The sequence below is a fragment of the Zea mays genome, chromosome 4 (assembly GCF_902167145.1).
Source record: "Zea mays cultivar B73 chromosome 4, Zm-B73-REFERENCE-NAM-5.0, whole genome shotgun sequence".
Taxonomy (NCBI): domain Eukaryota; kingdom Viridiplantae; phylum Streptophyta; class Magnoliopsida; order Poales; family Poaceae; genus Zea; species Zea mays.
The window spans coordinates 249,630,517-249,656,840 of NC_050099.1; the positions used below are offsets into that span (position 1 = coordinate 249,630,517).

Below are 26,324 nucleotides of genomic sequence, written 5' to 3' on the forward strand. Positions count from 1 at the left end.
GAGATTGAAAGGGAAATGAGCTTAAAACATTTCCTATAATCGATTTTGGTGTTTGACGTCCATCACAAACCACGTGGACAAACTAGTTTGCTTAGATGTCAATTATCTCAGGTGCATAAGGTTCAACATAAACCAAGAAAGAAATTAAGTTGGGGACTCAACCAAGTTTGGAGCAAAGACTAGTATTGGTGCTGCCAGTGGCGCACCGGACACTGTTCGATGCCCAGGTCAAGGCACCAACAAACTGGCCACTCTCGGGTTTCTCAGGGACGCGCTTCGCTATAATTCACCGGACTGTCCGGTGTGCACCGAACAATGTCCGGTGAGCCAACGGAGCAACGGTCGACTGTAAAAGTGAATAGTGTGCAATCAGAAGTCAAAGCAGCGATGTCAGGACGCACCGGACATGTCCGGTGTGCCACTAGACTGTCCGGTGCAGATAGAAGACAAAGGACTCCAACGGTCAACCGCTCCGAACCCCAACGGACAGCTGACGTGGCACGCGCCGGACACTGAATAGTGCCATGTTCGGTGTACCACCGGACTGTCAGGTGTACCACCGGACTGTCAGGTGTGCCATCGACAAGAACAGCTAGAATAGTGGTTGGGGCTATAAATACCCCCCAACCACCATCATTCAAGCCATCCAAGTTTTTTGAACTCAACATTCAATACAAGAGCAAAAGACTACACTCCAAGACATAATCAATAGTCAAATCCTCTTCAAGCCTCCAAATCAACTCAATTGCTTAGTGACTTGAGAGAGGGTGTTTTGTGTTCTTTTGTTGCTTGGATTGCTTTCTCCTTCACATTCTTATTTTTATAAGTGCTTTCTAAAGCTAGCAAGTGACACCTAAGTGTGTGGTGATCCTTACGGGGTCTTAGTGACCCAAGTGATTAAGGAGAAGCCTCGACCGGTGTGTGTGACCGATTGGCAGAGGGAAAGGGTTGGAATAGACCCGACCTTTGTAGCCTCCTCAACGGGGACTAGATTCTTTAGAACCGAACCTCGGTAAACAAATCACCGTGTTCACTTGTTGATCTTCACTCGATTTGTTTCCCCTCTTTCCTCTCTCTAAAAGTTCTCTTGCTCATATTGATTTGAGTTTGCTCCCAAAAGTTATCCGCATTGATTGAGCAACTCTAAGCAAGGAGAACTATCCTCCACACTCTGATTTAATTCTAACGCTAACCCCGGGCATAGCGCGTGTTTAAAGCTTGTAAATTTCAGGTTTCGCCTATTCACCTCCTCTAGGCGACTATCAATTGGTATCAAAGCCCAATGCTTCATTAAGAGTCTAACAACTTGAAGTGATGTTGGGAGAACACACCAAGAGGGAGATGGTCACCGGCGAAAAGCCCGAAGGCTCGGGAAGGAAGAACAACGAACGGACTCAAACAAAGGAGGATGGTGACAAGTACAAGGAGGAATCCGCTTCCTCCATCAAGTCACATAGGAAGGGTGACAAGAAGAAAAAAGAAAAATGAATAAGGTGGTCTACTACAAGACCGACTCTTCATCACCTTCCACATCCGGCGCCGAGTCTACTACTTCGAAGCGCCAAGAGCGCAAGAAGTATAGTAAGATGCCTCTACGCTACCCTCGCATTCCTAAACACGCTCCCTTACTTTCAGTACCCCTAGGCAAACCACCATACTTTGATGGTGAGGACTATTGTATGTGGAGTGAGAAAATGAGGCACCATCTAGCCTCACTCCACGAAAGCATTTGGGATATTGTTGAGTTTGGACCGCAGGCACCACAGGTAGGCGAAGAGGACTACGACTCAGATGAGGCCACCCAAATTAAGCATTTTAATTCCTAAGCAACTTCTATACTCCTCGCTTCCTTGTGGAGAGAGGAGTATAATAAGGTGCAAGGGTTAAAAAATGCCAAAGAAATTTGGGATGTCCTCAAGACGGCGCACAAAGGGGATGAGGTGACCAAGATCACCAAGCGCGAGACGATCAAGGGAGAGCTCGGTCGTTTCGTCCTCAACAAAGGAGAGGAGCCACAAGCAATATACAACCGACTCAAAAAATGGTCAATCAAGTGCGCAACCTCGGGAGCACAAAATGGGATGACCATGAAATGGTCAAGGTTATTCTAAGATCTCTTGTTTTTCGCAATCCTACTCAAGTTCAATTAATCCGTAGAGATCCTAGATATAAACAGATGTCTCCCGAGGAGGTTATTGTCAAGTTTTTTAGCTTTGAACTTATGATCAAAGACTCCAAACACATTGTCAACTTGGAGCAAGGCGCCACCTCCACACCCGAGGTGCAACCTGTTGCATTCAAAGCAACGGAAGAGAAGAAAGACGAGTCTACACCAAGTAGACTCCCAATTGATGATGCCTCCAAGCTCGACAATGAGGAGATGGCTCTTATCATCAAGAGCTTTCGGCAAATCCTTAAGCAAAGGAAGGGGAAGGACTACAAACCTCGTTCCAAGAGGGTTTGCTACAGGTGTGGTAAGTCCGGTCACTTCATTGCAAAATGTCCATATACAAGTGACAGTGATAGGGATGATGACAAGAAAGGGAAGAAGAAGATGGAGAAGAAGAGATATTACAAGAAGGGTGGTGAGGCGCACATGGGGCGAGAGTGGGACTTTGACGAGACCTCCACCGATGACGAGGACGACGAGGACGCCCCAACATCGCCATCAATAAGGGCCTTCTATTCCCCAACGTCGGCCACAAATGCCTAATGGCTAAGGACGGTAAAAAGAAGAAGGTACATTCTAAAGATGCCCCCAAATATACTACATCCGATGATGAGGGTAGCTCTAGTGATAATGAAGATGATTCAACTTCTCTTTTTGCTAACCTTACCAAGGACCAAAAGAAAAAGATAAATGAATCGATAGAATCCATTAACGAGAAGGATGATCTCTTGGAATGCCAAGAGGACTTGCTCGTTAAGGAAAATAAGAAATTTGTTAAATTGAAAAATGCTTATGCTCTAGAGGTAGAAAAATGTGAAAAATTTATCCAAAGAGCTTAGTATATGCAATGATTCAATTTCTTGTCTTACAATTGAGAATGATAATTTGATTGCTAAGATTGAAGAATTGAATGTTTGTAAACCATCTACATCTACTGTTGAGAATCTCACCATTTGCACTAGATGTAGAAATATTAATGTTGCTGCTATGAATGATCACATTGCTATGATTAAAGAACAAAATGATCACATAGCTAAATTAAATGCTAAAATTGCCGAGCTTGAGTTAGAAAATGAAAATTTTAAATTTACTCGTAGCATGCTTTATAATGGGAGAAGCCCTAGCATTAAGGATGGTATTGGCTTCCAACAAGAGAGCCAAAACAACATCAAACTTAGTACCCCCAAGAAAAAACTCTCTAATTTTGTTGAGGGTAAGGCTCCCATGGTTCAGTATAGAGAGGGTTACATTTTATATCCTAAAAACTATCCTGAGCATAAGATTAGGAGAATTCATGCTCAAAAACCTCATATTGTTTCTCATCATGCTTTTATGTATAGTAGTGAGGCTTCCAGCTCTAGGCATTCAACTCATATCAAAATGCCTAAAAAGAAAATTACAAATGCATCAAATAAGCATAACATTTCATTTAAGACTTTTGATGCATCTTATGTGCTAACTAACAAATCAGGCAAAGTAGTTGCCAAATATGTTGGGGGGCAAACACAAGAGCCCAAAGACTTGTGTTAGGGTACCCAAGGTGCTTGTTTCTAATGTCAAAGGACCCAAGACCGTTTGGGTACTTAAGAACAAGGCTTAAATTTGTTTTGTAGGTTTATGCATCCGGTGGGACAAGTTGGATAATAGATAGCGGGTGCACAAACCACATGCCAGGGAAGAAAAGAATGTTCTCCTCATATGAGAAAAATGAAGATCCCCAAAGAACAATCACATTCGGGGATGGAAATCAACGCTTGGTCAAAGGTTTGGGTAAAATTGCTATATCTCCTGACCATTCCATTTCTAATGTTTTTTTGTAGATTCCTTAGATTACAACTTGCTTTCAGTTTCTCAATTATGTAAAATGGGCTACAACTGTCTCTTTACTGATGTTGATGTTACTGTCTTTAGAAGAAGTGATGATTCAATAGCTTTTAAGGGAGTGTTATATGGTCAGCTATACTTAGTTGATTTCAATGATAACAATGCTAAACTAGACACTTTCTTAATTGCTAAGACTAATATGGGCTGGCTCTACCATCGCCGACTTGCCCATGTTGGGATGAAAAATCTTCACAAGCTTCTAAAGGGAGAACACATTTTAGGACCAACAAATGTTCATTTTGGGAAAGACAGAATTTGTGGCGCATGTCAAGCAGGGAAGCAAGTTGGAATTCATCATCCACACAAGAACATCATGACGACCGACTGGTCGCTTGAGCTACTCCACATGGATCTATTCGGCCTGATCACTTATATAAGCATCGGCGGGAGTAAGTATTGTCTTGTTATTGTGGATGACTATTCTCGCTTCACTTAGGTATTCTTCTTACAGGAGAAATATCAAACCCAAGAGACCTTAAAGAGATTTTTGAGACGGGCTCAAAATGAGTTCGAATTAAGAATCAAAAAGATTAGAAGCGACAATGGAATAGAGTTCAAGAACTCTCAAATTGAAGGGTTTCTTGAGGAGGAAGGCATCAAGCATGAATTCTCTTCTCCCTACACACCTCAACAGAATGGTGTAGTGGAAAGGAAGAATAGAACTCTATTGGACATGATAAGGACCATGCTTGATGAGTACAAGACACCAGATCAGTTTTGGGTGGAGGCGATTAACACCGCTTGCTACTCCATCAACCGACTCTATCTTCACTGAATCCTCAAGAAAACATCGTATGAACTCCTCTCCGGTAAAAATCCCAATGTTTCTTATTTTAGATTTTTTGGGAGCAAATGTTTTATTCTTATTAAAAGAGGTAGAAATTCTAAATTTACTCCTAAAGCAGTAGAAGGCTTTTTACTTGGTTATGACTCAAACACAAGGGCATATAGAGTATTCAACAAGTCCACTGGATTAGTTGAAATTTCTTGTGACATTGTGTTTGATGAAACTAATGGCTCCCAAGTGGAGCAAGTTGATCTTGATGAACTAGATGATGAAGAGGCTCCGTGCGTCGCGCTAAGGAACATGTCCATTAGGGATATCCAAAAGAATCCGAAGAGCCTCCACAAGCACAAGATCAACCATCATCTTCCATACAAGCATCTCCACCAACTCAAGATGAGGAAATCGCTCAAGAGGACGAAGATCAAGATCAAGACGATGAGTCACCTCAAGAGGAGGACATTCAACAAGGGGGAGATGAAGATGATCAAGACAAGGAAGATGATCAAGAAATTCAAGATCAAAGACCGCCACACCCAAGAGTCCACCAAGCAATTCAAAGAGATCACCCTGTCAACTCCATACTTGGTGACATTCACAAGGGGGTAACCACTAGATCTCGAGTTAATCATTTTTGTGAACATTACTCTTTTGTGTCTTCTATTAAGCCATACGGGATAGAGGATTCTCTAAGAGATCCGGATTGGGTGGTGGCAATGCAAGAGGAGCTCAACAACTTCACAAGGAATGAGGTATGACATTTAGTTCCACATCCTAACCAAAATGTTGTAGGTACCAAGTGGGTATTCCGCAACAAACAAGATGAGCATGGTGTGGTGACTAGGAACAAAGCCCGACTTGTTGCAAAAGGATATTCACAAGTTGAAGGTTTGGATTTTGATGAAACCTATGCACCCATAGCTAGGCTTGAGTCAATTCGTATATTACTTGCCTATGCTACTTACCATGGCTTTAAGTTGTATCAAATGGACGTGAAGAGTGCCTTCCTCAATGGCCCTATCAAGGAAGGGGTATATGTTGAGCAACCTCCCGGCTTTGAAGATAGTGAGTATCCTAACCATGTTTATAAGCTCTCAAAGGCGCTTTATGGGCTCAAGCAAGCCCCAAGAGCATGGTATGAATGCCTAAGAGACTTTCTTATCATTAATGGCTTCAAAGTTGGAAAAGCTTACCCTACTCTCTTCACTAAAACTATTGCTAAAGACTTGTTTATATGCCAAATTTATGTTGATGATATAATATTTGGGTCTACTAACAAGTCATCTTGTGAAGAGTTTAGTAGGATAATGATACAGAAATTCGAGATGTCAATGATGGGCGAGTTGAAGTATTTCCTTGGATTTCAAATCAAGCAACTCCAAGAGGGCACCTTCATCAGCCAAACTAAGTACATTCAAGACATACTTAAGAAGACTTGTTTGGAATGAAGAATGCCAAACCCATCAAGACTCCCATGGGAACAAATGGGCATCTGACCTCGACACGGGAGGTAAATCCGTAGATCAAAAGGTATACTGGTCGATGATATGTTCTTTACTCTATTTATGTGCTTCACGACCAGATATTATGATTTATGTATGCATGTGTGCAAGGTTCCAGGAAAATCCTAAGGAAGTTCACCTTAGGGCCATGAAAAAATAATGAGATATTTAGTTTACACTCCTAAGTTTGGGCTTTGGTACCCCAAGGGATCTACCTTTGATTTAATTGGGTATTCCGATGCCGATTATGCTGGATGTAAAATTGACAGGAAGAGCACATCAGGGACTTGTCAGTTTTGGGGAAGATCTCTGGTGTCTTGGGCTTCAAAGAAACAAAACCCAGTAGCTCTATCCATCGCTGAAGCCGAGTATATTGCTGCAGGACATTGTTGTGCACAATTACGCTGGATGAGGCAAACCCTTAGGGACTATGGCTACAAATTGAGCAAAGTTCCACTCCTATGTGATATTAGGAGTGCAATCTGCATGGTGGATAATCCCGTTAAACATAGTCGCACTAAGCACATAGACATCTGGTATCACTTTTTGAGATATCACCAACAAAAGGGGGATATCAAAATTTCTTATGTTAGTACCCACAACTAATCAGTCGATATCTTTACCAAGCCACTAGATAAAAATACTTTTAGCAACTTAGGAACGAGCTAAACATCTTAGATTCTCGAAACTTTGATTGAAACATTGCACACATTGCTCATTTATATACCTTTGATCATGTCTCTTTCATTTGGTACAAATGTGAAAGTCGCCTAGAGGGGGGTGAATAGGCAAATCTGAAATTTATAAAGTTTAAGCACAACTACAAGCCGGGGTTAGCGTTAGAAATATAATCGAGTCCGAAAGAGAGGACGAAAACAAATCACAAGCGAATAAGAACGGATGACACGATGATTTGTTTTACCGAGGTTCGGTTCTTGCAAACCTACTCCCCGTTGAGGTGGTCACAAAGACTGGGTCTCTTTCAACCCTTTCTCTCTCTCAAACTGTCACTTAGATCGAGTGAGCTTCTCTTCTCAATCAAATGGGACACTTAGTCCACTACAAGGACCACCACAACTTGGTGTCTCTTGCTTTGATTACAATGACCTTGGGAACAAGAATAGAGGAAGAAGAAAAGCAATCCAAGCGCAAGAGCTCAAAAGAGCACAAAAGTATCTCTCTCTCTAGTCACTAATTTGTTTGGAGTGATTCCAGACTTGGGAGAGGATTTGATCTCTTTGTTTGTGTCTTGGAATGAAGTCTAGAGCTCTTGTATGAGGTTTGATGGCTGAAAACTTGGATGCATTGAAGTGTGGTGGTTGGGGGGTATTTATATCCCCAACCACCAAAGTGGCAGTTCGGGAAGGCTGCTGTCGTATAGCGCACCGGACAGTCTGGTGCACCACGGACACTGTCCGGTGCGCCAGCCACGTCACCCAACCGTTAGGGTTCGACCGTTGGAGCTTCTGACATGTGGGCCACCGGACAGTCCGGTGGTGCACCGGACTGCCACTGTTCACTGTCCGGTGCGCCTTCTGGCGCTTGCTCTGACTCTGCGCGCGCAGTCGCGCACTGTTTACTGTTCTTGTAGCTTTTGCAGACGACCGTTGGCGCAAATAGTCGTTACTCCGCTGGCACACCGGACAGTCCGGTGTTACACCGGACAGTCTGATGAATTATAGCGGAGTGGCTCCCAGAATTCCCGAAGGTGGCAAGTTTGGAGTTGATCCACCCTGGTGCACCGGACAGTCCGGTGCGCCAGACCAGGGCAGCCTTCGGTTGCTTTGCTCCTTTCTTTTTGAACCCTTTCTTTTAACTTTGTATTGGTTTACTGTGAACCTTTGACACCTGTAAACTTATAATCTAGAGCAAACTAGTTAGTCCAAATATTTGTGTTGGGCAATTCAACCACCAAAATCATTTAGGAAAATGTGTGAGCCTATTTCCCTTTCAATCTCCCCCTTTTTGGTGATCGATGCCAACACAAACCAAAGCAAATATGTAAGTGCTGAATTGAACTAGTTTGCATAATGTAAGTGCAAAGGTTACTTAGAATTTAAACCAATATACATTTCATAAGATATGCATGGATGCTTTCTTCTAATTTTAACATTTTGGACCACGCTTGCACCACTTGTTTTGTTTTTGCAAATGTTTTGGAAATTCTTTTTCAAAGTCTTTTGCAAATAGTCAAAGGTATATGAATAAGATTTTGAGACGCATTTTCAAGATTTGAAATTCTCTCCCCCTATTTCAAATGTTTTTCCTTTGACTAAACAAAACTCCCCCTCAATGAAATTCTCCTCTTAGTGTTCAAGAGGGTTTTAGATATGAATTTTAAAAGAGGTCATTCCAATTTGAAATTATATCAAAAATAAGATATCAATTGAAAAACTTCTTTAATACAAATCGAAAGTCTACAATTTTTTTAAATTGGTGGTGGTGCGGTCCTTTTGCTTTGGGCTAATACTTTCTCCCCCTTTGGCATGAATCGCCAAAAACGGATACTTGTGAGTGAAATATAAGCCCTTTTACTTTCTCTCCCCTTTGGCAAATAATAGATGAGTGAAGATTATACCAAATTGGAGAGCGGTGTGGAGCGACGGCGAAGGATGAATAATTCGATGGAGTGGAGTGGAAGCCTTTTCTTCGCTGAGGAACTCCATTTCCCTTTCAATCTATGACTTAGCATAAAACTCACTTGAAAACCACATTAGTCATAGCATATGAAAGAGAAGTGATCAAAGGTACATAAATGAGCTATGTGTGCAAAATATCAATCAAAATTCCTAGAATCAAGAATGTTTAGCTCATGCCTAAGTTTGGTAAAAGTTTTCTCATCTAATGGCTTGGTAAAGATATCGACTAATTGTTCTTTGGTGATAACATATGCAATCTTGATATCCCCCCTTTGTTGGTGATCCCTCAAAAAGTGATACCAAATGGCTATGTGCTTAGTGCGGCTATGCTCAACGGGATTATCCGCCATGCAGATTGCACTCTCATTGTCACATAGGAGAGGAACTTTGGTTAATTTGTAACCATAGTCCCTAAGGGTTTGCCTCATCCAAAGCAATTGCGCGCAACAATGGCCTGTGGCAATATACTCGGCTTCGGCGGTAGAAAGAGCTACAAAATTTTGTTTCTTTGAAGCCCAAGACACCAGGGATCTTCCCAAGAACTGACAAGTCCCTGATGTGCTCTTTCTATCAATTTTACACCCTGCCCAATCAGCATCTGAATATCCTATTAAATCAAAGGTGGATCCCCTGGGGTACCAAAGGTCAAACTTAGGAGTATGAACTAAATATCTCAAGATTTGTTTCATGGCCCTAAGGTGAACTTCCTTAGGATCGACTTGGAATCTTGCACACATGCATACAGAAAGCATAATATCCGGTCGAGATGCACATAAATAGAGTAAAGATCCTATCATCGACCGGTATACTTTTTGATCTACGGATTTACCTCCCGTGTTGAGGTCGAGATGCCCATTGGTTCCCATGGGTGTCTTGATGGGCTTGGCATCCTTCATCCCAAACTTGGTAAGAATGTCTTGAATGTACTTGGTTTGGCTGATGAAGGTGCCCTCTTGGAGTTGCTTGACTTGAAATCCTAGAAAATACTTTAACTCCCCCATCATTGACATCTCGAATTTTTGAACCATAATCCTACTAAACTCTTCACAAGTAGATTTGTTAGTAGACCCAAATATGATATCATCAACATAAATTTGGCATACAAACAAATCATTTGCAATAGTTTTGGTAAAGAGAGTAGGATCAGCTTTTCCGACTTTGAAGCCATTAGCGATAAGAAAATCTCTTAGGCATTCATACCATGCTCTTGGGGCTTGCTTGAGCCTATAAAGCGCCTTAGAGAGTTTATAGACATGGTTAGGATACTCACTATCTTCAAAGCCGGGAGGTTGCTCAACATAGACCTCCACCTTGATTGGTCCATTGAGGAAGGCACTTTTCACGTCCATTTGATAGAGCTTAAAGCCATGGTAAGTAGCATAGGCAAGTAATATACGAATTGACTCAAGCCTAGCTATGGGTGCATAGGTTTCACCGAAATCCAAACCTTCGACTTGTGAATATCCCTTGGCCATATGTCGGGCTTTGTTCCTTGTCACCACACCATGCTCATCTTGTTTGTTGCGGAAGACCCACTTGGTTCCTACAACATTTTGGTTATGACGTGGAACAAGATGCCATACCTCATTCCCCGTGAAGTTGTTGAGTTCCTCTTGCATTGCCAACACCCAGTCCGAATCCCTTAATGCGTCTTCCACCCTGTATGGCTCAATAGAAGACACAAAGGAGTAATGTTCACAAAAATGAGCAACACGAGATCAAGTGGTTACCCCCTTTTGAATATCGCTAAGGATGGTGTTCACGGGGTGATCTCGTTGTATTGCTTGGTAGACTCTTGGGTGAGGCGGTCTTGGACCCTCGTCATCTTCCTTGTCTTGATCATTGGCATCTCCCCCTTGATCATGCCCTCCTCTTGAGGTGGCTCCTCTTGATCTTCATTTTCATCATCTTGAGCTTGATCCCCATCTTGGGTTGGTGGATATGCTTGCATGGAGGAAGATGGTTGATCTTGTGCACATGGGGGCTCTTCGGATTCCTTAGGACACACATCCCCAATGGACATGTTCCTTAGCGCGACGCACGGAGCCTCGTCATCATCTAGCTCATCAAGATCAACTTGCTCTACTTGAGAGCCGTTAGTCTCATCAAACATAATGTCACAAGAAACTTCAACTAGTCCAGTGAACTTGTTAAAGACTCTATATGCCCTTGTGTTTAAATCATAACCAAGTAAAAAGCCTTCTACAGCCTTAGGAGCAAATTTAGATTTTCTACCTCTTTTAACAAGAATAAAACATTTGCTACCAAAGACTCTAAAATACGAAACAATGGGCTTTTTACCGGTGAGGAGTTCATATGATGTATTCTTGAGGATTCGGTGAAGGTAGAGACGGTTGATGGCGTAGCAAGCGGTGTTGATCGTTTCCGCCCAAAACCGGTCTGAAGTCTTGTACTCATCAAGCATGGTCCTCGCCATGTCAAGTAGAGTTCTATTCTTCCTCTCTACTACACCATTTTGCTGTGGCGTGTAGGGAGAAGAGAACTCATGCTTGATGCCCTCCTCCTCAAGAAAGCCTTCAATTTGAGAGTTCTTGAACTCCGTCCCATTATCGCTTCTAATCTTTTTTATCCTTAAGCCGAACTCATTTTGAGCCCGTCTCAAGAATCCCTTTAAGGTCTCTTAGGTTTGTGATTTTTCCTGCAAAAAGAACACCCAAGTGAAGCGAGAATAATCATCCATAATAACTAGACAGTACTTACTCCCGCCGATGCTTATGTAAGCTATCGGGCCGAATAGATCCATGTGGAGTAGCTCAAGTGGCCTGTCAGTCGTCATGATGTTCTTGTGTGGATGATGAACACCAACTTGCTTCCCTGCTTGACATGCGCTACAAACTCTGTCTTTCTCAAAATGAACATTTGTTAGTCCCAAAATGTGCTCTCCCTTTAGAAGCTTATAAAGATTCTTCATCCCAACGTGGGCTAGTCGGCGATGCCAGAGCCAACCCATGTTAGTCTTAGCAATTAAGCAACTGTCGAGTTCAACTCTATTAAAATCAACCAAGTATAGCTGACCCTCTAACACTCCCTTAAATGCTACTGAATCATCACTTCTTCTAAAGACAGTAACACCTATATCCGTAAAAAGACAGTTGTAACCCATTTTGCATAATTGAGAAACAGAAAGCAAATTGTAATCTAAAGAATCTACAAGAAAAACATTAGAAATAGAATGGTCAGGTGATATAGCAATTTTAACAAGTCCTTTGACCAAACCTTGATTTCCATCCCCGAATGTGATAGCTCATTGGGGATCATGGTTTTTCTCATAGGAGGAGAACATCCTTTTCTCCCCTGTCATGTGGTTTGTGCACCCGCTATCGATGATCCAATTTGAGCCCCCAGATGCATAAACCTAGAAAACAAATTTAGGCCTTGTTCTTAGGTACCCAAATGGTCTTGGGTCCTTTGACATTAGAAACAAGCACCTTGGGTACCCAAACACAAGTCTTTGACCCCTTGTGTTTGGCCCCAACATATTTGGCAACTATTTTGCCTGATTTGTTAGTTAAAACATATGATGCATCAAAAGTCTTAAATGAAATGTTATGTTCATTTGATGAAACAGGAGATTTCCTTTTAGGCAATTTAACATGTGTGGATTGCCTAGAACTAGATGCCTCACTCTTATACATAAAAGCATGATGAGAGCCAGAGTGAGACTTCCTAGAATGAATTCTCCTAATTTTGTGTTCGGGATAACCGACAGGGTATAAAATGTAACCCTCGTTATCCTGAACCATGGGAGCTTTGCCCTTAACAAAGTTAGCCAATTTTTTAGGGGCATTAAGCTTGACATTGTCTCCCTTTTGGAAGCCAATGACATCCTTAATGCCAGGGCGTCTCCCACTGTAGAGCATGCTTCTAGCAAATTTAAAATTTTCATTTTCTAAGTCATGCTCATTAATCTTAGCAGTAAGTTGAGCTATGTGATCATTTTGTTGTTTAATTAGAGCTAGGTGATCATGAATAGCATCAACATTAATATCTCTACATCTATTACAAATAATAACATGCTCAATGGTAGATGTAGATGGTTTGCAAGTATTTAATTCAACAATCTTAGCATGTAAAATAGCATTCTCATCTCTAAGATTGGAAATAGAAACATTGCACACATTTAAATCTTTAGCCTTAGCAATTAATTTTTTGTTTTCACTCTTAAGGCTAGAGAGAGATGCATTCAATTTGTCAATCTTAGCAATTAAATTAGCATTATCACTTCTAAGGTTGACAAGAGAATCATCACTAACATTTAATTTCTCAACCTTAGCAATCAATTTATCATTTTCAAATCTAAGGTTGGAAATAGTGTCATGGCAAGTGCTTAGCTCACTAGTTAATTTCTCACATTTTTTATCTCCTGAGCATAAGCATTTTTAACCTTAACATGCTTCTTATTTTCTTTAATTAGGAAGTCCTCTTGGCTATCCAAGAGTTCATGCTTCTCATGAATAGCACTAATCAATTCATTTAACTTTTCCTTTTGTTGCATGTTTAAGTTGGCAAAAAGGGTGAGCAAGTTATCCTCATCATCACTAGAGTTCTCCTCATCACTAGATGTTGCATATTTAGTGGAGCCTCTAGATTTTACCTTCTTCTTCTTGCCGTCCTTTGCCATGAGGCACTTGTGGCCGACGTTGGGGAAGAGGAGTCCCTTGTTGATGGCGATGTTTGCGGCGTCCTCGTCAGAGGAGGAGTCGGTGGAGCTCTCATCGGAGTCCCACTCCCGGCAAACATGGGCATCGCCACCCTTCTTCTTATAATACTTCTTCTTTTCCTTCCTTCTTCCCTTCTTGTCATTATCCCTGTCGCTATCACTAGACAAAGGACATTTAGCGATAAAATGACCGAGCTTACCACATTTGTAGCAAACCTTCTTGGAGCGGGGTTTGTGAAAGGGAAATGTGCCCTTGGGCCATTTCTAAGTAAGTGAAGCGACGACGCAGAGAATTGAGAAGAAAAGGATGAGTCGGTTGCTATTCGCATATGTCCTCCGACTGAAGGACGTATGCCCTTTATAGACGGACCGCCGCAACCCCTTGATTTGATCTGCTAAATTCCAGGAACCGCCCCCTGGATTATCTCTACGTGCAACCGCCTGGAGATCTCACACGTAGTGTGCGTGCCCGTTACTCCTGGTTGACGTGGCAGTCTAGGTGTGATATTTGATAACCAAATAAACAAAAGGCAAAAATTAAACTGCCGTTTAGAACATGTCACGACGCGATCGAGGTGACCGCTGTCCACGGTGAGTGGGACCTTCTCCGTTCCATCGCGCAGCTCGTACTAGTTGTGTAGCTTCCGAGACCGAAACCACCACAGGTCCACACGCATGGCCGCTCCAAGGCCGTTGTCCTGGACGTATGCCTTCCATCCGGCGATGAAGCGATACCCGGAGTTAGACTCGAGGTACTTGCACGTGAGGTGGTAGCTCCTGCCGTCGCGGTCGAACGCAGTGACGAGCAGCCAGGCCCTGTCCCTGACGAGTCCCATCTCCGTCCGGGTGAGGACAAGGGTCACCTGCGACAGCGACTTGCGCTTCGATGAGAAGAGCAGGCGCGCCTGCTTTGGGTCCACGTCGCTCGCCATGTGCGACTTTCCGATCATGAATCGTGGCGGCTTTGTTGCACCAAGTGCCTTGAGGCGCTCGTGCTGCACGTCGGTGATGCTGCTAGGGACCCGATTCCGTGACTTGTTGGCGCCACCGCTATTTCGTCTCTCTTCCTTCTTCTTCTTCTTGCTAGAAGTCGCCACGTCGGGCCTCGCCTATGCGCTTCCACCGTTGTCCTCCGTAGGCGACGGGTCGAGAAGGGGCAGAAGGGGCAGGGCGACGAACTGCCATGGACCGCCAGTGCCGTCGTCCTTGCTGCGCTTCTCCGGCACTTCCTGTAATTAATGTACTGTGACAAGTGTCATGCATGCATGCGTGTTCAAGATCGATATGAACACATGTCTGGCGACGGCGAGGCCTCGCTCAGCATGCTTGTCGATGGTGGCGTCAACCTTGTTTGTGACATCCTCTTCTTGGCACTTGCGCAGGGTCATGATCTGCTCCGGAGCACCCTTGTTGCTGACGCGGTGACACCTGCCGTCGGCGATGCAGGCGGTGAGCGCCATGCACTTGTCGATGGGGTTGAAGTTGAACGGAAGGAAGTGCACCTCCTGCGCCGCTGCGTGGAGCTTTGCGCTGTCGTCCCTTGCGCGTGCGCTTCGGCGGCTATGCACCATCAGCGAAGCGAAGCGTGGCGATCAATCTGCTATCGGAGTTTGTGGTTTTCGAAGAAAGGGCACCACGGTTAAATTGGTGTGAAGATATAGGGAGGAAAAAGGTTGTTCAAGTTCGGCGGGATAGTGGCTACGTGTTTATCCAAAACATTCAAATCGGCGTTGCCTGCCTGGCCTGGCCTGCGACAGAGTCTCAACAACCCAGCTTTCCCTCGCTATTTGTTTCGCGTCCCCGCTCCCATCCCATGTTGGAAAATTAATAGGTTTAAGATTAATTTGATAATGCAGCATAAAACGAAAAATCCAGATCTACCGTCACTGCAACAAACTAAAACTGCAGATTTACTCACTGTGATTTCCATGAGTTTTGTAGAGGAACTCGAGCGGACATGCGCGAAGCACTTCCCAAAAACCTGATTTGTCGGCACCCGTGCAGGTCGTCGAAACGCTGACGGTGGTTCGGAGACACCGCTCTCCCTTGATCTGCTACATGACAGACGAAAAGACAGCAGGACAGTGAAGCGACGATGCAGAGAATTGAGAAGAAGAGGATGAGTCGGTTGCTATTTGCATATGTCCTCCGACCGAAGGACGTCTGCCCTTTATAGACGGGCCGACGCAACCCTTGATTTGATCTGCTAAATCCAGGAACCGCCCGTGGAATATCTCTACGTACAACCGCCTGGAGATCTCGCACGTAGTGTGCGTACCCGTTACTTCTGGTTCACGTGACAGTTTAGGTGTGATATTTGATAACCAAATAAATAAAAGAAAAAAAATTAAGCTGTCGTTTAGAACACGTCACGTCACGACGTGATCGCGCATCGTCACAAATCACGCAATAAATAATGCGAAAAACGCGAAACGCGAGCGAGCGCGTGGCAGTCTACATATCCCTTTATTTGTATTATGTGAAAAGTTGGGAACACTACCATATATAAGCTGGTTCTCTGTTATCTAGATAAGTGATATAGGACTAAAGTCTCTGAATACCACCTTTGTTTTCTTATTGAATTGAGCCACGTGCTAATGAGCCTAATTCCAAACAATCCAAAGGGGGAAGGAACTGCTGCCGCCGCAGCGGAACAGGTCTGAACCTCCCCTTCGCCGGAGACAGCCGCGACTTCGCGAGCGGCATGGTACTGCCTCCCCTTCGCCGACCCAGGAGGCTGCCCGGCGGCGGCGCTCTGCCGCGACGGCCAGGGTTTCCTCGTCGCCCGTTGACGCGTCCGGCTGCTGATTGATCTGATAAAGAATGGTATTTAGAAAAAGCTGTGTTCCTGATTTTTCTGCTGGGCTTCATCCCTCATGATAGGTGCTGTTATGCTCATCCGTTTTTTTTTGTGGAGATCTTTCTTATCATTTACTTTACAGGATGATTCATATCTGGAGAGAGCTAGATCAGTACTATTGGAGTTGATTTCGTACGTTAGTTTATCGATGAGATAAAGCAAAGCTGATTCTTTCTGTAGTGTCAGCCGTTGCTTGCATGCCTTGCTAGTTGTTACTCATGTATGACGTTTTTTCCTCCCTCAATGCTAGAAAATCCGCACTGTTGAGCAAGGTGTGAAGACAATAAAGCTGCAGATTGTAAGCAATCAACTGTAGTCAATGTTACATTTTTTAACAGTTAGAAGCTTTAACACTGATGTTTCTGCACATTTTTGTGATTTAGTGGGATACTGCTGGCCAACAAGAGCGTTAGGACCGGCACAAGCAGAAGCAGCTACTACCGTGGGGCTCATGGCATATTGTTGTGACACTTACCCACGGGGTACGCGGGTATGGGTACTGCACACCCGACGGGGTACGCGGGTATGGGTACTGCACACCCGACGGGGTACGCGGGTATGGGTACTGCACACCCGAATCCGTACCTGCTTTACCCGATGGGTAGAGGTTTCCGCCTAATTGCGTATCCGTGGGTAAGAGATTGCTTCCACGCTAGACTCTATATCAAATAAAATCTGTCGGGTTTACGGATTTCGGGTACTCATTGATATCTCTATGCACAAGGTTGTCCGGATGCAGGGATAGGAGGCAAGCCCATCCATGGCCTTTCATAGGCCTCCAGTTGCCACTTTACTCGACTGAGCCCATGGGCTAGCTCTCACCCGTGGTCATGTAGGATGTGTTTGGTTGGATGTATAAGTAGGGATGGAGGAGTGCATGAGCCGCCTCCGGAGCCGCCACGACGCTGACAACCGTGGCTGGAACCCGCTCCATGTTGCTGCTCGCAAGGGAGACCTCAAGGAGGTAATCAAACCCTCTCCCTTTTTATTTCTCTTGATTGATGATGCATTGCATGCTGATGCTATACCAAACTAAACTAGATTAGATTGTGAATGAACCCATACTATTACCAAAACTTTGGAAGAGGGGAAAAATAAGTCTGCTATTGTCCTGATTGATATAAAAAAAATATTCCCAAAGGACATCCAATTGCCCAACTTATGTGTGATATAGGATGGAAGAATAGACTGTAATCAGTTATATCCATATTTTTTTGGAATAGGAAGACTTTATTAATTTCAAACGCATTGTATCAAATTAATACAAGTTTATGAAAATTCTTCCTGCCTCTGCTCATCAAGAATCACACAGCCTAAAATTAAAGAAATACAGACACTCTAGTGGCAATCAATCCGATGACTAGGTCGCCACCCATAGGCCTGGAAATAAAAGTCCTTGACCACCTGCACCAACAATCGTAGCACCGCCCATGTACGGAGCCAATGGGAAATGGCATAAATCACCTGCAAAGGAGAGTAAATTGATTTTTTCTCAAAAACAATATCATTTCTTCTTAGCCAAAGAGCCCAACAAGTGCTTGCCGCCCCTAGCAAAATGATGTTCCTAAGATTGTGCTCAAACCCCTCTAGCCAGCTTCCAAACATATTAGAAACACTAGAAGGTGGAGATATCCCAAAGGCTAAAAAAATTACACCCCAGACCCTACGAGCAAATCGATATTCAAAGAACAAGTGCTTAATTATCTCTGGCTTATGACAAAAGCAACAAGATTTGTTTCCATGCCAATTGTGTTTGGCAAGATTATTCTTAGTTAGGATTACTCCCCTCCTAAGGTACCAAAGGAAAACTTTGATCTTTAGCGGAGCTTTTAATTTCCATAGTCTTTTGTTTAGATTGGGCACCTCATTTTTATTAATGCTTGATAATGTGATTTCACAGAGAACTGCCCGGATTGGGTCAGATTCCAATGAAAAACATCATCCTCTTGTGTTAACTGAATGTTAGCAATGCGCTAACGAAGTTCATTCCACTCCGTTAGCCTAGATCCAAATAAAGTACGTCTCCAAGAAAAAATGGTTTCATTATTTGTTAGCACCTCAACAATAGTTTTAAATTTTGCTCTTGTGATGTTATATAGCCTAGGGTACTGATCTTTCAACCCCTGCCCTCCAAGCCAGGTATCTTCCCAGAATCTCACATGTGATCCATTTTTTATTTTGAAGGTTCCAAAACATAGAAAATCTTGTTTTACCTTCATTAAACTATACAAAAAATGTGAGTCTCCGGTTTTCCAATCAACTTCGACTAGAGGTTTAGAGCCTAGATATTTGTTCCTAATAAGTTGTTGCCAAGTGTCGTCCGATGTTAAAAGCTTGAATAACCATTTGCTTAGGAGCGTTGTGTTCTTAATATTTAGATCATGGATCCCAAGGCCACCTTGGTCTTTGGGCTGACATAAGATAGTCCATCTAGCAAGGCGGTATTTCTTCTTGCTCTTATCTCCTTGCCAAAAGAACCGAGAGCGAAAATAGTCAAGTTTTCTAAGAACACCTTTAGGAATAGCGAAAAAAGACATCATGTATAACGGAAGGCTGTTGAACACCGAGTTAATCAATGTCAGTCTACCTCCAATTGAAAGGTGTTTCCCTTTCCAACTGGCTAGTCTTTTTTCCACACGTTCCTCTATTATCTTCCAATCTGAGTTTCTAAGCTTTTTGAAGTGTATAGGTAGCCCTAGATATTTTAGAGGAAAATCCCCATGTTTGCAGCCAAACAATTCCAAATAACTCTCTAAAGAATCTTGGGCATCTCCAAAGCATAATACTTCACTCTTATGGAAATTTATTTTGAGACCTGAGATTTGTTCAAAAGCGCCTAACAACAACTTCATATTACGAGCCTTCTCTAAGTCGTTTTCCATGAAAATGATCGTATCATCTGCATATTGCAGAATAGATAAGCCTCCATCAATTAAGTGAGGCACTACCCCACTGACTTGCCCATGTTCTTTAGCCCTGTTAATCAAGATCGCTAGCATATCTGCTACGATGTTGAACAGGATGGGAGGCAGGGGATCGACTTGGCGTAATCCCTTCTTTGTTTGGAAGAATTTTCCCACGTCGTCGTTGACATTAACCGCAACACTACCTCCCATAATGAAGGATCTAACCCAAGAAATCCACTTGGGCGCAAATCCTTTCATCCGAAGAGTTTGGAATAAGAATGGCCATTTGACCTTGTTGTATGCCTTCTCAAAATAAATTTTAAGAATAACCCCACTTAGCCTTTTCCTATGCAACTCATGAATGGTTTCGTGCAGTATGGCGACTCCCTCTAGGATATTTCGCCCACGCATGTATGGGCAGACTACAACATACACATTGCATCACGTGTTGGTTCACATGAATTGTGCGCGTGCATCACACACAAATAAACACCAAATACAATAAAATTGCACTCGGGCCAAGATGAACTACTACTTGGTCTGGGTGCGATTTTATATCAAAATATACTGCCCATCTTAAGCTGGTATGACTGTCTTCACTCTTTAAAAATATGTGCTCATATTAAGCCCATATGTCTGCCTTGGAAATTTTACTATCTTAATTCATTCTGAATTATCTGATTCTCAATTCTAGTTCCTCATCAAGTACTTTTGTCACTGGTTATATACGACTATTTTCCTTTATCTTACCCCTTGGTTTCACGTGCTTCAACTAATAAATATACTGTATATTCTACACAAATAAACACCATATACAGCTAAACCAAACACACCATTATTGCTCCAGATTCCAGAATGATATTCATACTGGGCCTTTAGAATGATATGTCCTAGGATATATATTAACCTTTAATGTTCTCTTTTTGTTTCTCTTGTTGCTACCCTACCCCACTCCATCTGGCTGCTCAGGGTGGGCATGTTAAAATCATGGATGAACTACTGGAGCGTCGAACCAAAGGGGCTTGCGGCTGTGAGTTGACGCTAGCTTCCTCTGACTCACTTATTGCCTGCATTTTTAGATAGTAAAGTTGTTGGGTATGCACATTTGCAGTGTCATTAATCATTTTTCATGATGGAGTTGATGCTGCTTCTTCATGAACAGATCTTTCAAGCATATGTTGACTCACTTATTACAAGCATGCGAACAAATAAGCAGGAAGCTAGCTAGTTTGCGCTTCGGAGCAAGGAAAGGTATCCGCCTTGTAGGTTCCTCACGTTGGTGAAGCCCTGCTTATATGCAGCACACGTACACAATAAACTCACTCTTATAATAAATATATAAAAAAACAATTAGTTGTAAATCTAAGATGAGATAGCACTAGGTTAAGGTAAGCTTACCGCGTTGACGAGGTCTGCAGTGGCGAGTTTGGACCGGATGCCAGAGCGGCAACCCTGTTAGTTAGTTGGTTTGGTTAGCGGCAAATGAAATCAATTAATTACTATGTATGAGGCAGGCATTACCACAATCAAGTTTTGGTCCTTGGCGTAGAGCGCGGAAACCTGTTCCACAAACTGGGGATTCTTCTCCTTCCCATGCGGAGTGACGGAGAGGTAGTAGGGAACATTCCGAGCACCGGCGACATGGCCCTTGTCAAAATCCTCCCACATCCTGCTAGTACAAATAAATCACATGCATCATGTGATGGATGGATGATCGATCAGCAGGCACGCACCTGACATCCAGATAGTGGTGTGTGGAAGAGCTGAGGAGGGCGCATGCTTCCTCCGCATCCACCGTCGGAACACAAGCAGCCATGAGCAATACTGTGTGGCTGCTGAGAGCAAGCAATCCGATCCATATATAATAATGCAGGAGGTAGATGTGGATGGGATGGAATAATATTGTGGGTGTGGATGGAATGGATAGCCACGCTGCTGATGCGGCGACACATCCGATGCCTGCCTACACTACACACTAGCTATAGCTAGTTTATCCCTTTTCTGTTCCTCCCTTGACCAACGGACAGATAATTATAATTCGTGCAACCATGAACTGATACATAATTGTATGTTTCATTTTTAGGTGGTGGTATATACAAATGGGAGAAGAAGAAAAAAAAAATAGCAAATAAAAGGTTGTATGCAAGGCAGATTATTGGGCTACTCCACGTGGTACGAAGAAGATGAAGATGAGCGTGCGGACCATCATGGATGGATAGAAAGCGACTAGACTCGACCACTACCAGAATTTGTCTCTGCTTTTTCTAAAAACACTCATCAAACTCAGAGTCGCAAAAAATTCAATTTTTTTTTTGTCTATTTCTAAAAAACACTCTGTTTGGCACTCGGTAAAGATTTTCTTTGCCAAGTGTCGAAAAAATCACTCGGCAGCAACGAACCGAATTCTAATAATGAACGCCGCTGGGCCAATTGCCAAATGTCATTAGGGCTTGTTTCCATAGTGGTGTTATCAACTTGACTGGTCCAGGTAGCAATACCAAGCATTGGATTTCTTATGTCTGGCGTCAGGATCATTTGCCTGGCAGACAACTGCATGATAGGTTCGAAAAGAGACTCGGCAATTGGAAAGGGAAGTTTTGTCTTCAGGATGACGTGGGGTGTTACTTGACTCGGTTTTAAGTTACCTACCAATTTTCATGATGTCGTTCTTTAAGATTCCGGTGGGGGTGCTGGAGAAACTAGATTATAGGAAGACACTTGGATGAATGATAGAACCCTAAAGGAGTTTGTCCTAATTTGTTCAATATAGTGCGTGATAAAAAAAAAGCCTCAATAATAAAAGTTCTTCCTCTGTCGCCCCCAACTACATCATTCTACATGCCTTTGGTGGGTATCAAATGGGTGATTGTTGAGCTTGGTTGCATCAGTTAATTTGAAGACGAATCAGGATAGTTTTATTTGGAGAGCACATATAGATATGGAAGAGCTGCTCCTACAGAGAAGTTGGAGCTAGAGCCTTTTTCAGAGAAGTCGAAGCCCCATCGAAGAGACTCTTAACTCGCTCTTAGATCGTGTGCAACAGTTCACCCATATGTGCATATAAAGATATGGAAGAGCTATTCCTACATTGTAGATTGTACTGTTCGCATAGTGGAGTTTTGAATATGGATATAGAGATGAGTAAGTTGGTAGAGATGGCCTTAGACCATTCTCATTGATAGTTTCATCACACTATTTCCCAATGCTGTCACGTCAATAAAAGTGAGATGAAATGAAGAATGAAATATGACCTTTCAATGAAAATTTTCATAGGCTAACTGTGACTTAAATGATGCATCTAAATAACCAACAGAAACAAATGAAATAGATGAAGACGAAACAAATTGCTCTCAATGATAGTTTCACGCGCTTTCTAATACCTTGGAAACGGGTTGACATAGTTTCATGGTAATAAAACTAGTTTCACCATTTATAATAAATGTAGTGCCGTGTCATCAAAATTCTATGTGACATACTAATTAGTGTCATGAAATCTCATGAAAATGCCACTTAGAGCACTTGAAAGTTAAGAACCAGCAGAGTTGTTTGGGCCGGCCCACTCAAAGCACAAAGCAGAGGCCAGTCGGAGTAAGGTGGTCCACTGGAGTCATTCCACGTGGATTGACTTTGACTCGTTGAAATCCAACTCCTGCAGCTGCAGCTGCAGCACAGCGACCGAGCCATCTCCATTTGAATTTCAAATTCCCCTCTCCTCCTCCTCCCTCACTCACCCACCGCGCACCCTGGCCATTCAATTTCTTCCCTCCTCTTCCCTTTCTTTTTTTCCCCAGCACCACCACCACCACCACCAGCAGCAGTAGCCAGGATGGGGTGCGTGTCGTCCGCCTTGCTCGAGGAGGACGGCGCCGAGGACGACCGCCGCCGCATCATCTCGCACCACCACATCGTCTCCCTCACCTCCTCCACCTACGGCATCCTCACCAGCCCGCGAGCCTACTGCTCCTCCTCGTCGTCTTCCACTGCCCTTGGCTCAGAGCCGTTGGCTCGTTGCGCGCCTCCTCCTCCCCCTCCGCTGCCTCCCCCTCCACCGACGACGGCAAGACAACAAGCAGCCCCAGCACCGAAACCCGAATCCCAGCCCCAGGCGGAGGTCATCAACTCCTGGGAGCTCATGGCAGGCCTCGTGGACCCCTCGACGCCGGGCAAGCCCACGAAGCTCGACGGCGGCGGCCAGCAGCGCCGCCGCCGCATCCCTCTGCGCGCCATCGACGGCAACTCTTCCGTCTCCAAGGCGCCGTCCTCGTCCGCGGTTGTGCTCTACACCACCTCCCTCCGCGGGGTCCGCGTCACCTTCGAGGCCTGCAACGCCGTCCGCGCGGCGCTGCAGGCGCACGGCGTCGCCTTCCGGGAGCGCGACGTGTCCATGGACCGCGGGTTCAGGGACGAGCTGAGGAGCAGGCTGGGGCTGGGGCTGGGCGGCGGCAGAGCAGCAGCGGCGGGCATGCTCCCCAGGCTGTTCGTGCGGGGCCGTCACGTGGGCGGCGCGGAGGACGTGCTGCGCCTGGACGAGGAGGGCCTCCTGGCGCGGCTGCTGGAGGGCCTGCCCAGGGCGCGCGGAGGGGCCTACTGCTGCGACGGATGCGGCGGCATGAGGTTCCTGCCCTGCTTCGACTGCTCGGGGAGCCGCAAGCTGGCTGTCGCGCTTCCCGTGGTGGCCTCCTCGCGGAAGAAAGCAGGGACCGTGGTGGTGCGATGCGGGGAGTGCAACGAGAATGGACTCGTGCTCTGCCCAATCTGCTCCTGAATAAAACGACGACAGAGGCAATCTGGATCGAATTTGCTACATATGCGCTCCGTGCAATTTTTAGAAACATTTGCTGCGCTACTGCTACTGGTCTGATTGATGATCATCATCAACAGGTAGTAATAATCAACAAGTACATGATCCTCAGCTGCATGTCGTGAAGTCGCACATGAGCCTTGTCCGCCCGCCGCCGCCCGCGTTGGCCCTGCGGAACCGCGCGCCCTCCAGGAGCACCCTCTGCCCGGAGCTGAGGAGCGCGCCGTTCATGTGGTCCATGACGCTGGCCGTGGTCGGGTACAGGAAGGGACCCCCGGGGGCGTTGTAGTAGGCGTTGAGCAGCGCCGCCGTGGCCTCCCGGAGCAGCGTGCGGTACATGTCGCCGCGCCCCTCCAGCGCCTCCCCGAGCGTCAGCTCCGACCCGTACCGCTGCGCCGCCAGGGGCCCGAACGCCATGGCCACCGTCGTGTTCGGGGTCACTACCTTCCAGTGGCAGCGGTGCTCCGGCGACGACCACATGCTGCCATGCCATGCCATGCAATGCAATGCAAAATAGTCCCCATCACCCCATGGCATGCAAATGCAAAAACGATGGACGGACGTACTCGTAGGTGCAGGCGGAGGAGCCCTGCGATGCTGCCGTCGTTGGAGGCGGCGGCGGCGGCTGCAATGTTTGTGGTAGTGGCTTTCGCCAGACGGGCGGCAGGAACCTTGACCTCCGGCGCCAGAAGAAGGGCGGCGAGGAAGAAGGCGAAGCCGGCGCCGGCGCCTGCGCCTGCGCCTGCGCCTGCGAAGATGGCCTGCCCCGCCTGAACCTGTCGTGGTCGTGCCCCGGACAGAAGTCCATGGCCTCCTCCGGTTGCGAGAGCAGCGGCGGCACGGTGTAGAGCGAGAGGCCCAGCATGCGGAAGGCGAGGGTGAGCTCGCGCGGCACGGCGCCGCCACCTGATGACGACGCGGCGCCGCAGTGGCCCGTCCCCTGGACGACGCGCGCCGTGCAGCGGTTCATGTCCGGGGAGCCCTCCATGCGGACGGAGAAGCCGCCGAACCAGTTGGTGTTGCTCTCCCGCACCGTCAGCGGGGTGTCGCCGCCGCCGCACTGGATGGCCACGCGGGCGCCTGATGCATGCATGCATCATCAAACACACACACGTCGACCTCGTGACCCATCCATCCATCCATCACAAGTTCATTCATTAGGTGCGAGGATGCAACAGCATGCATGTACCTACCGTAGAGCGGGTAGTCGAAGAGTCCCCTGGCGCCGTCCTTGCACTGATCGCAGAACACCATGCCGGCCACCACCGTGCTGGCCATGGCCGGCACCGCCACCGCGGCGAATTCCAGCAGCAGCAGGGTCAGTAGTAGCCTGCTGGTGTTGATGACCATCATATGACGCGGCTCCTTCACCATATATATAATATATGCAGCACAAGCAGAGCAGACGATCGTTGTTGATGCTTTGCCAGCAAAACTCAGATGTGTATATATATAGAGAGAGAGAGAGCTGAACTAGCTAGCTCAAAGGTATAGTAGTAAGTAGCTCGCTTTGCGTGACGCGGCCGATTCGGCAACCACACCTACATCCATATATATAACCAGCAGGATGGATGGAAATGGGCTTTGCATTGCTGCATTTTCTAATTAACCAGGATCTTAGGAGTATTTGGTTCGTAACTGATTAACACTTGTATCCATCGGTAGCTTCGGCCTTCATGCCAAAGGGATCGGAACTCTTCAAACATTTCCATACGGAAGAAGGGCCGTGCACCACTCTAGCGGTTCCAATTTTTTATAAGGAGTAAAAATCGATTTCTACTAAAGGTTGAGATAATAAAACCGTCAATACTAATCTTTTCCAGTAAATATAAACATCTTTTCCAGTAAATATAAACAAGGTTTTAAAAATAGTAAAAAATATTTTAATTAGGGAAGTCATCACCTAACCGGCGGCGGCATTTTTCGCGCAGAATACGCACGGCTACACGATCGGTGAGAGTCGAACCCACAACCTCACCCCTCGCGTATACCCTCCTCCTCTATCACGCCACCCATACCGTGATATGTTTAAATTGGAGTTTTGTTGTCCACGTATTAGAACAAACATAATGTAAATTGATTGTTTAAGAACTGTAA

General features: G+C 45.1%; 3 protein-coding genes across 11 annotated transcripts; 1 reads left to right on the forward strand and 2 right to left on the reverse strand.

The window, feature by feature from the left end:
- Nucleotides 1-17,727: 17,727 nt before the first annotated feature.
- LOC100281897 (senescence-associated protein DIN1) lies at nt 17,728-21,503 on the reverse strand. 9 transcript variants are annotated; one of them, XM_020551541.3, is made up of 5 exons: nt 21,160-21,371; nt 20,948-21,095; nt 20,825-20,878; nt 20,614-20,713; nt 17,728-17,984 (listed from the first exon to the last, which is right to left on the reverse strand). In XM_020551541.3, exons 1-4 carry the CDS (start codon nt 21,240-21,242, stop codon nt 20,651-20,653), a joined length of 348 nt encoding a protein of 115 aa, XP_020407130.1. In that variant the 5' UTR covers nt 21,243-21,371; the 3' UTR covers nt 17,728-17,984; nt 20,614-20,650. The 9 variants fall into 9 exon arrangements, with proteins under 9 accessions (XP_020407130.1, XP_008677224.1, NP_001148289.1 ...); XM_035966916.1 differs by lacking the exon at nt 17,728-17,984 and adding an exon at nt 17,991-20,493 and having other exon boundaries at nt 20,951-21,095; nt 21,160-21,503; XM_035966917.1 differs by lacking the exon at nt 17,728-17,984 and adding an exon at nt 20,194-20,493 and having other exon boundaries at nt 20,951-21,095; nt 21,160-21,423.
- Nucleotides 21,504-22,713: 1,210 nt separating this feature from the next.
- Nucleotides 22,714-24,344, forward strand: LOC103654996 (Glutaredoxin family protein). The gene has a single exon (XM_008681819.3). It carries the CDS (start codon nt 23,253-23,255, stop codon nt 24,189-24,191), a length of 939 nt encoding a protein of 312 aa, XP_008680041.1. The 5' UTR covers nt 22,714-23,252; the 3' UTR covers nt 24,192-24,344.
- LOC100277247 (uncharacterized) lies at nt 24,134-25,749 on the reverse strand. Its single transcript, NM_001150872.2, has 3 exons — nt 25,421-25,749; nt 24,794-25,307; nt 24,134-24,708 (listed from the first exon to the last, which is right to left on the reverse strand). Exons 1-3 carry the CDS (start codon nt 25,599-25,601, stop codon nt 24,336-24,338), a joined length of 1,068 nt encoding a protein of 355 aa, NP_001144344.2. The 5' UTR covers nt 25,602-25,749; the 3' UTR covers nt 24,134-24,335.
- Nucleotides 25,750-26,324: the final 575 nt, after the last annotated feature.

Excerpts from the sequence above, each read along its gene's own strand:
- LOC100281897 (XM_035966916.1), bottom strand. The coding sequence starts at position 19,837 with ATGCGTGGGCGAAATATCCTAGAGGGAGTCGCCATACTGCACGAAACC.
- LOC103654996 (XM_008681819.3), top strand. The coding sequence starts at position 23,253 with ATGGGGTGCGTGTCGTCCGCCTTGCTCGAGGAGGACGGCGCCGAGGAC.
- LOC100277247 (NM_001150872.2), bottom strand. The coding sequence starts at position 25,601 with ATGGTGAAGGAGCCGCGTCATATGATGGTCATCAACACCAGCAGGCTA. Across the intron at positions 25,308-25,420 it reads CTTCGACTACCCGCTCTACG|GCGCCCGCGTGGCCATCCAG; the intron begins GTAGGTACATGC and ends TGCATGCATCAG. Across the intron at positions 24,709-24,793 it reads TCCTCCGCCTGCACCTACGA|CATGTGGTCGTCGCCGGAGC; the intron begins GTACGTCCGTCC and ends ATGGCATGGCAG.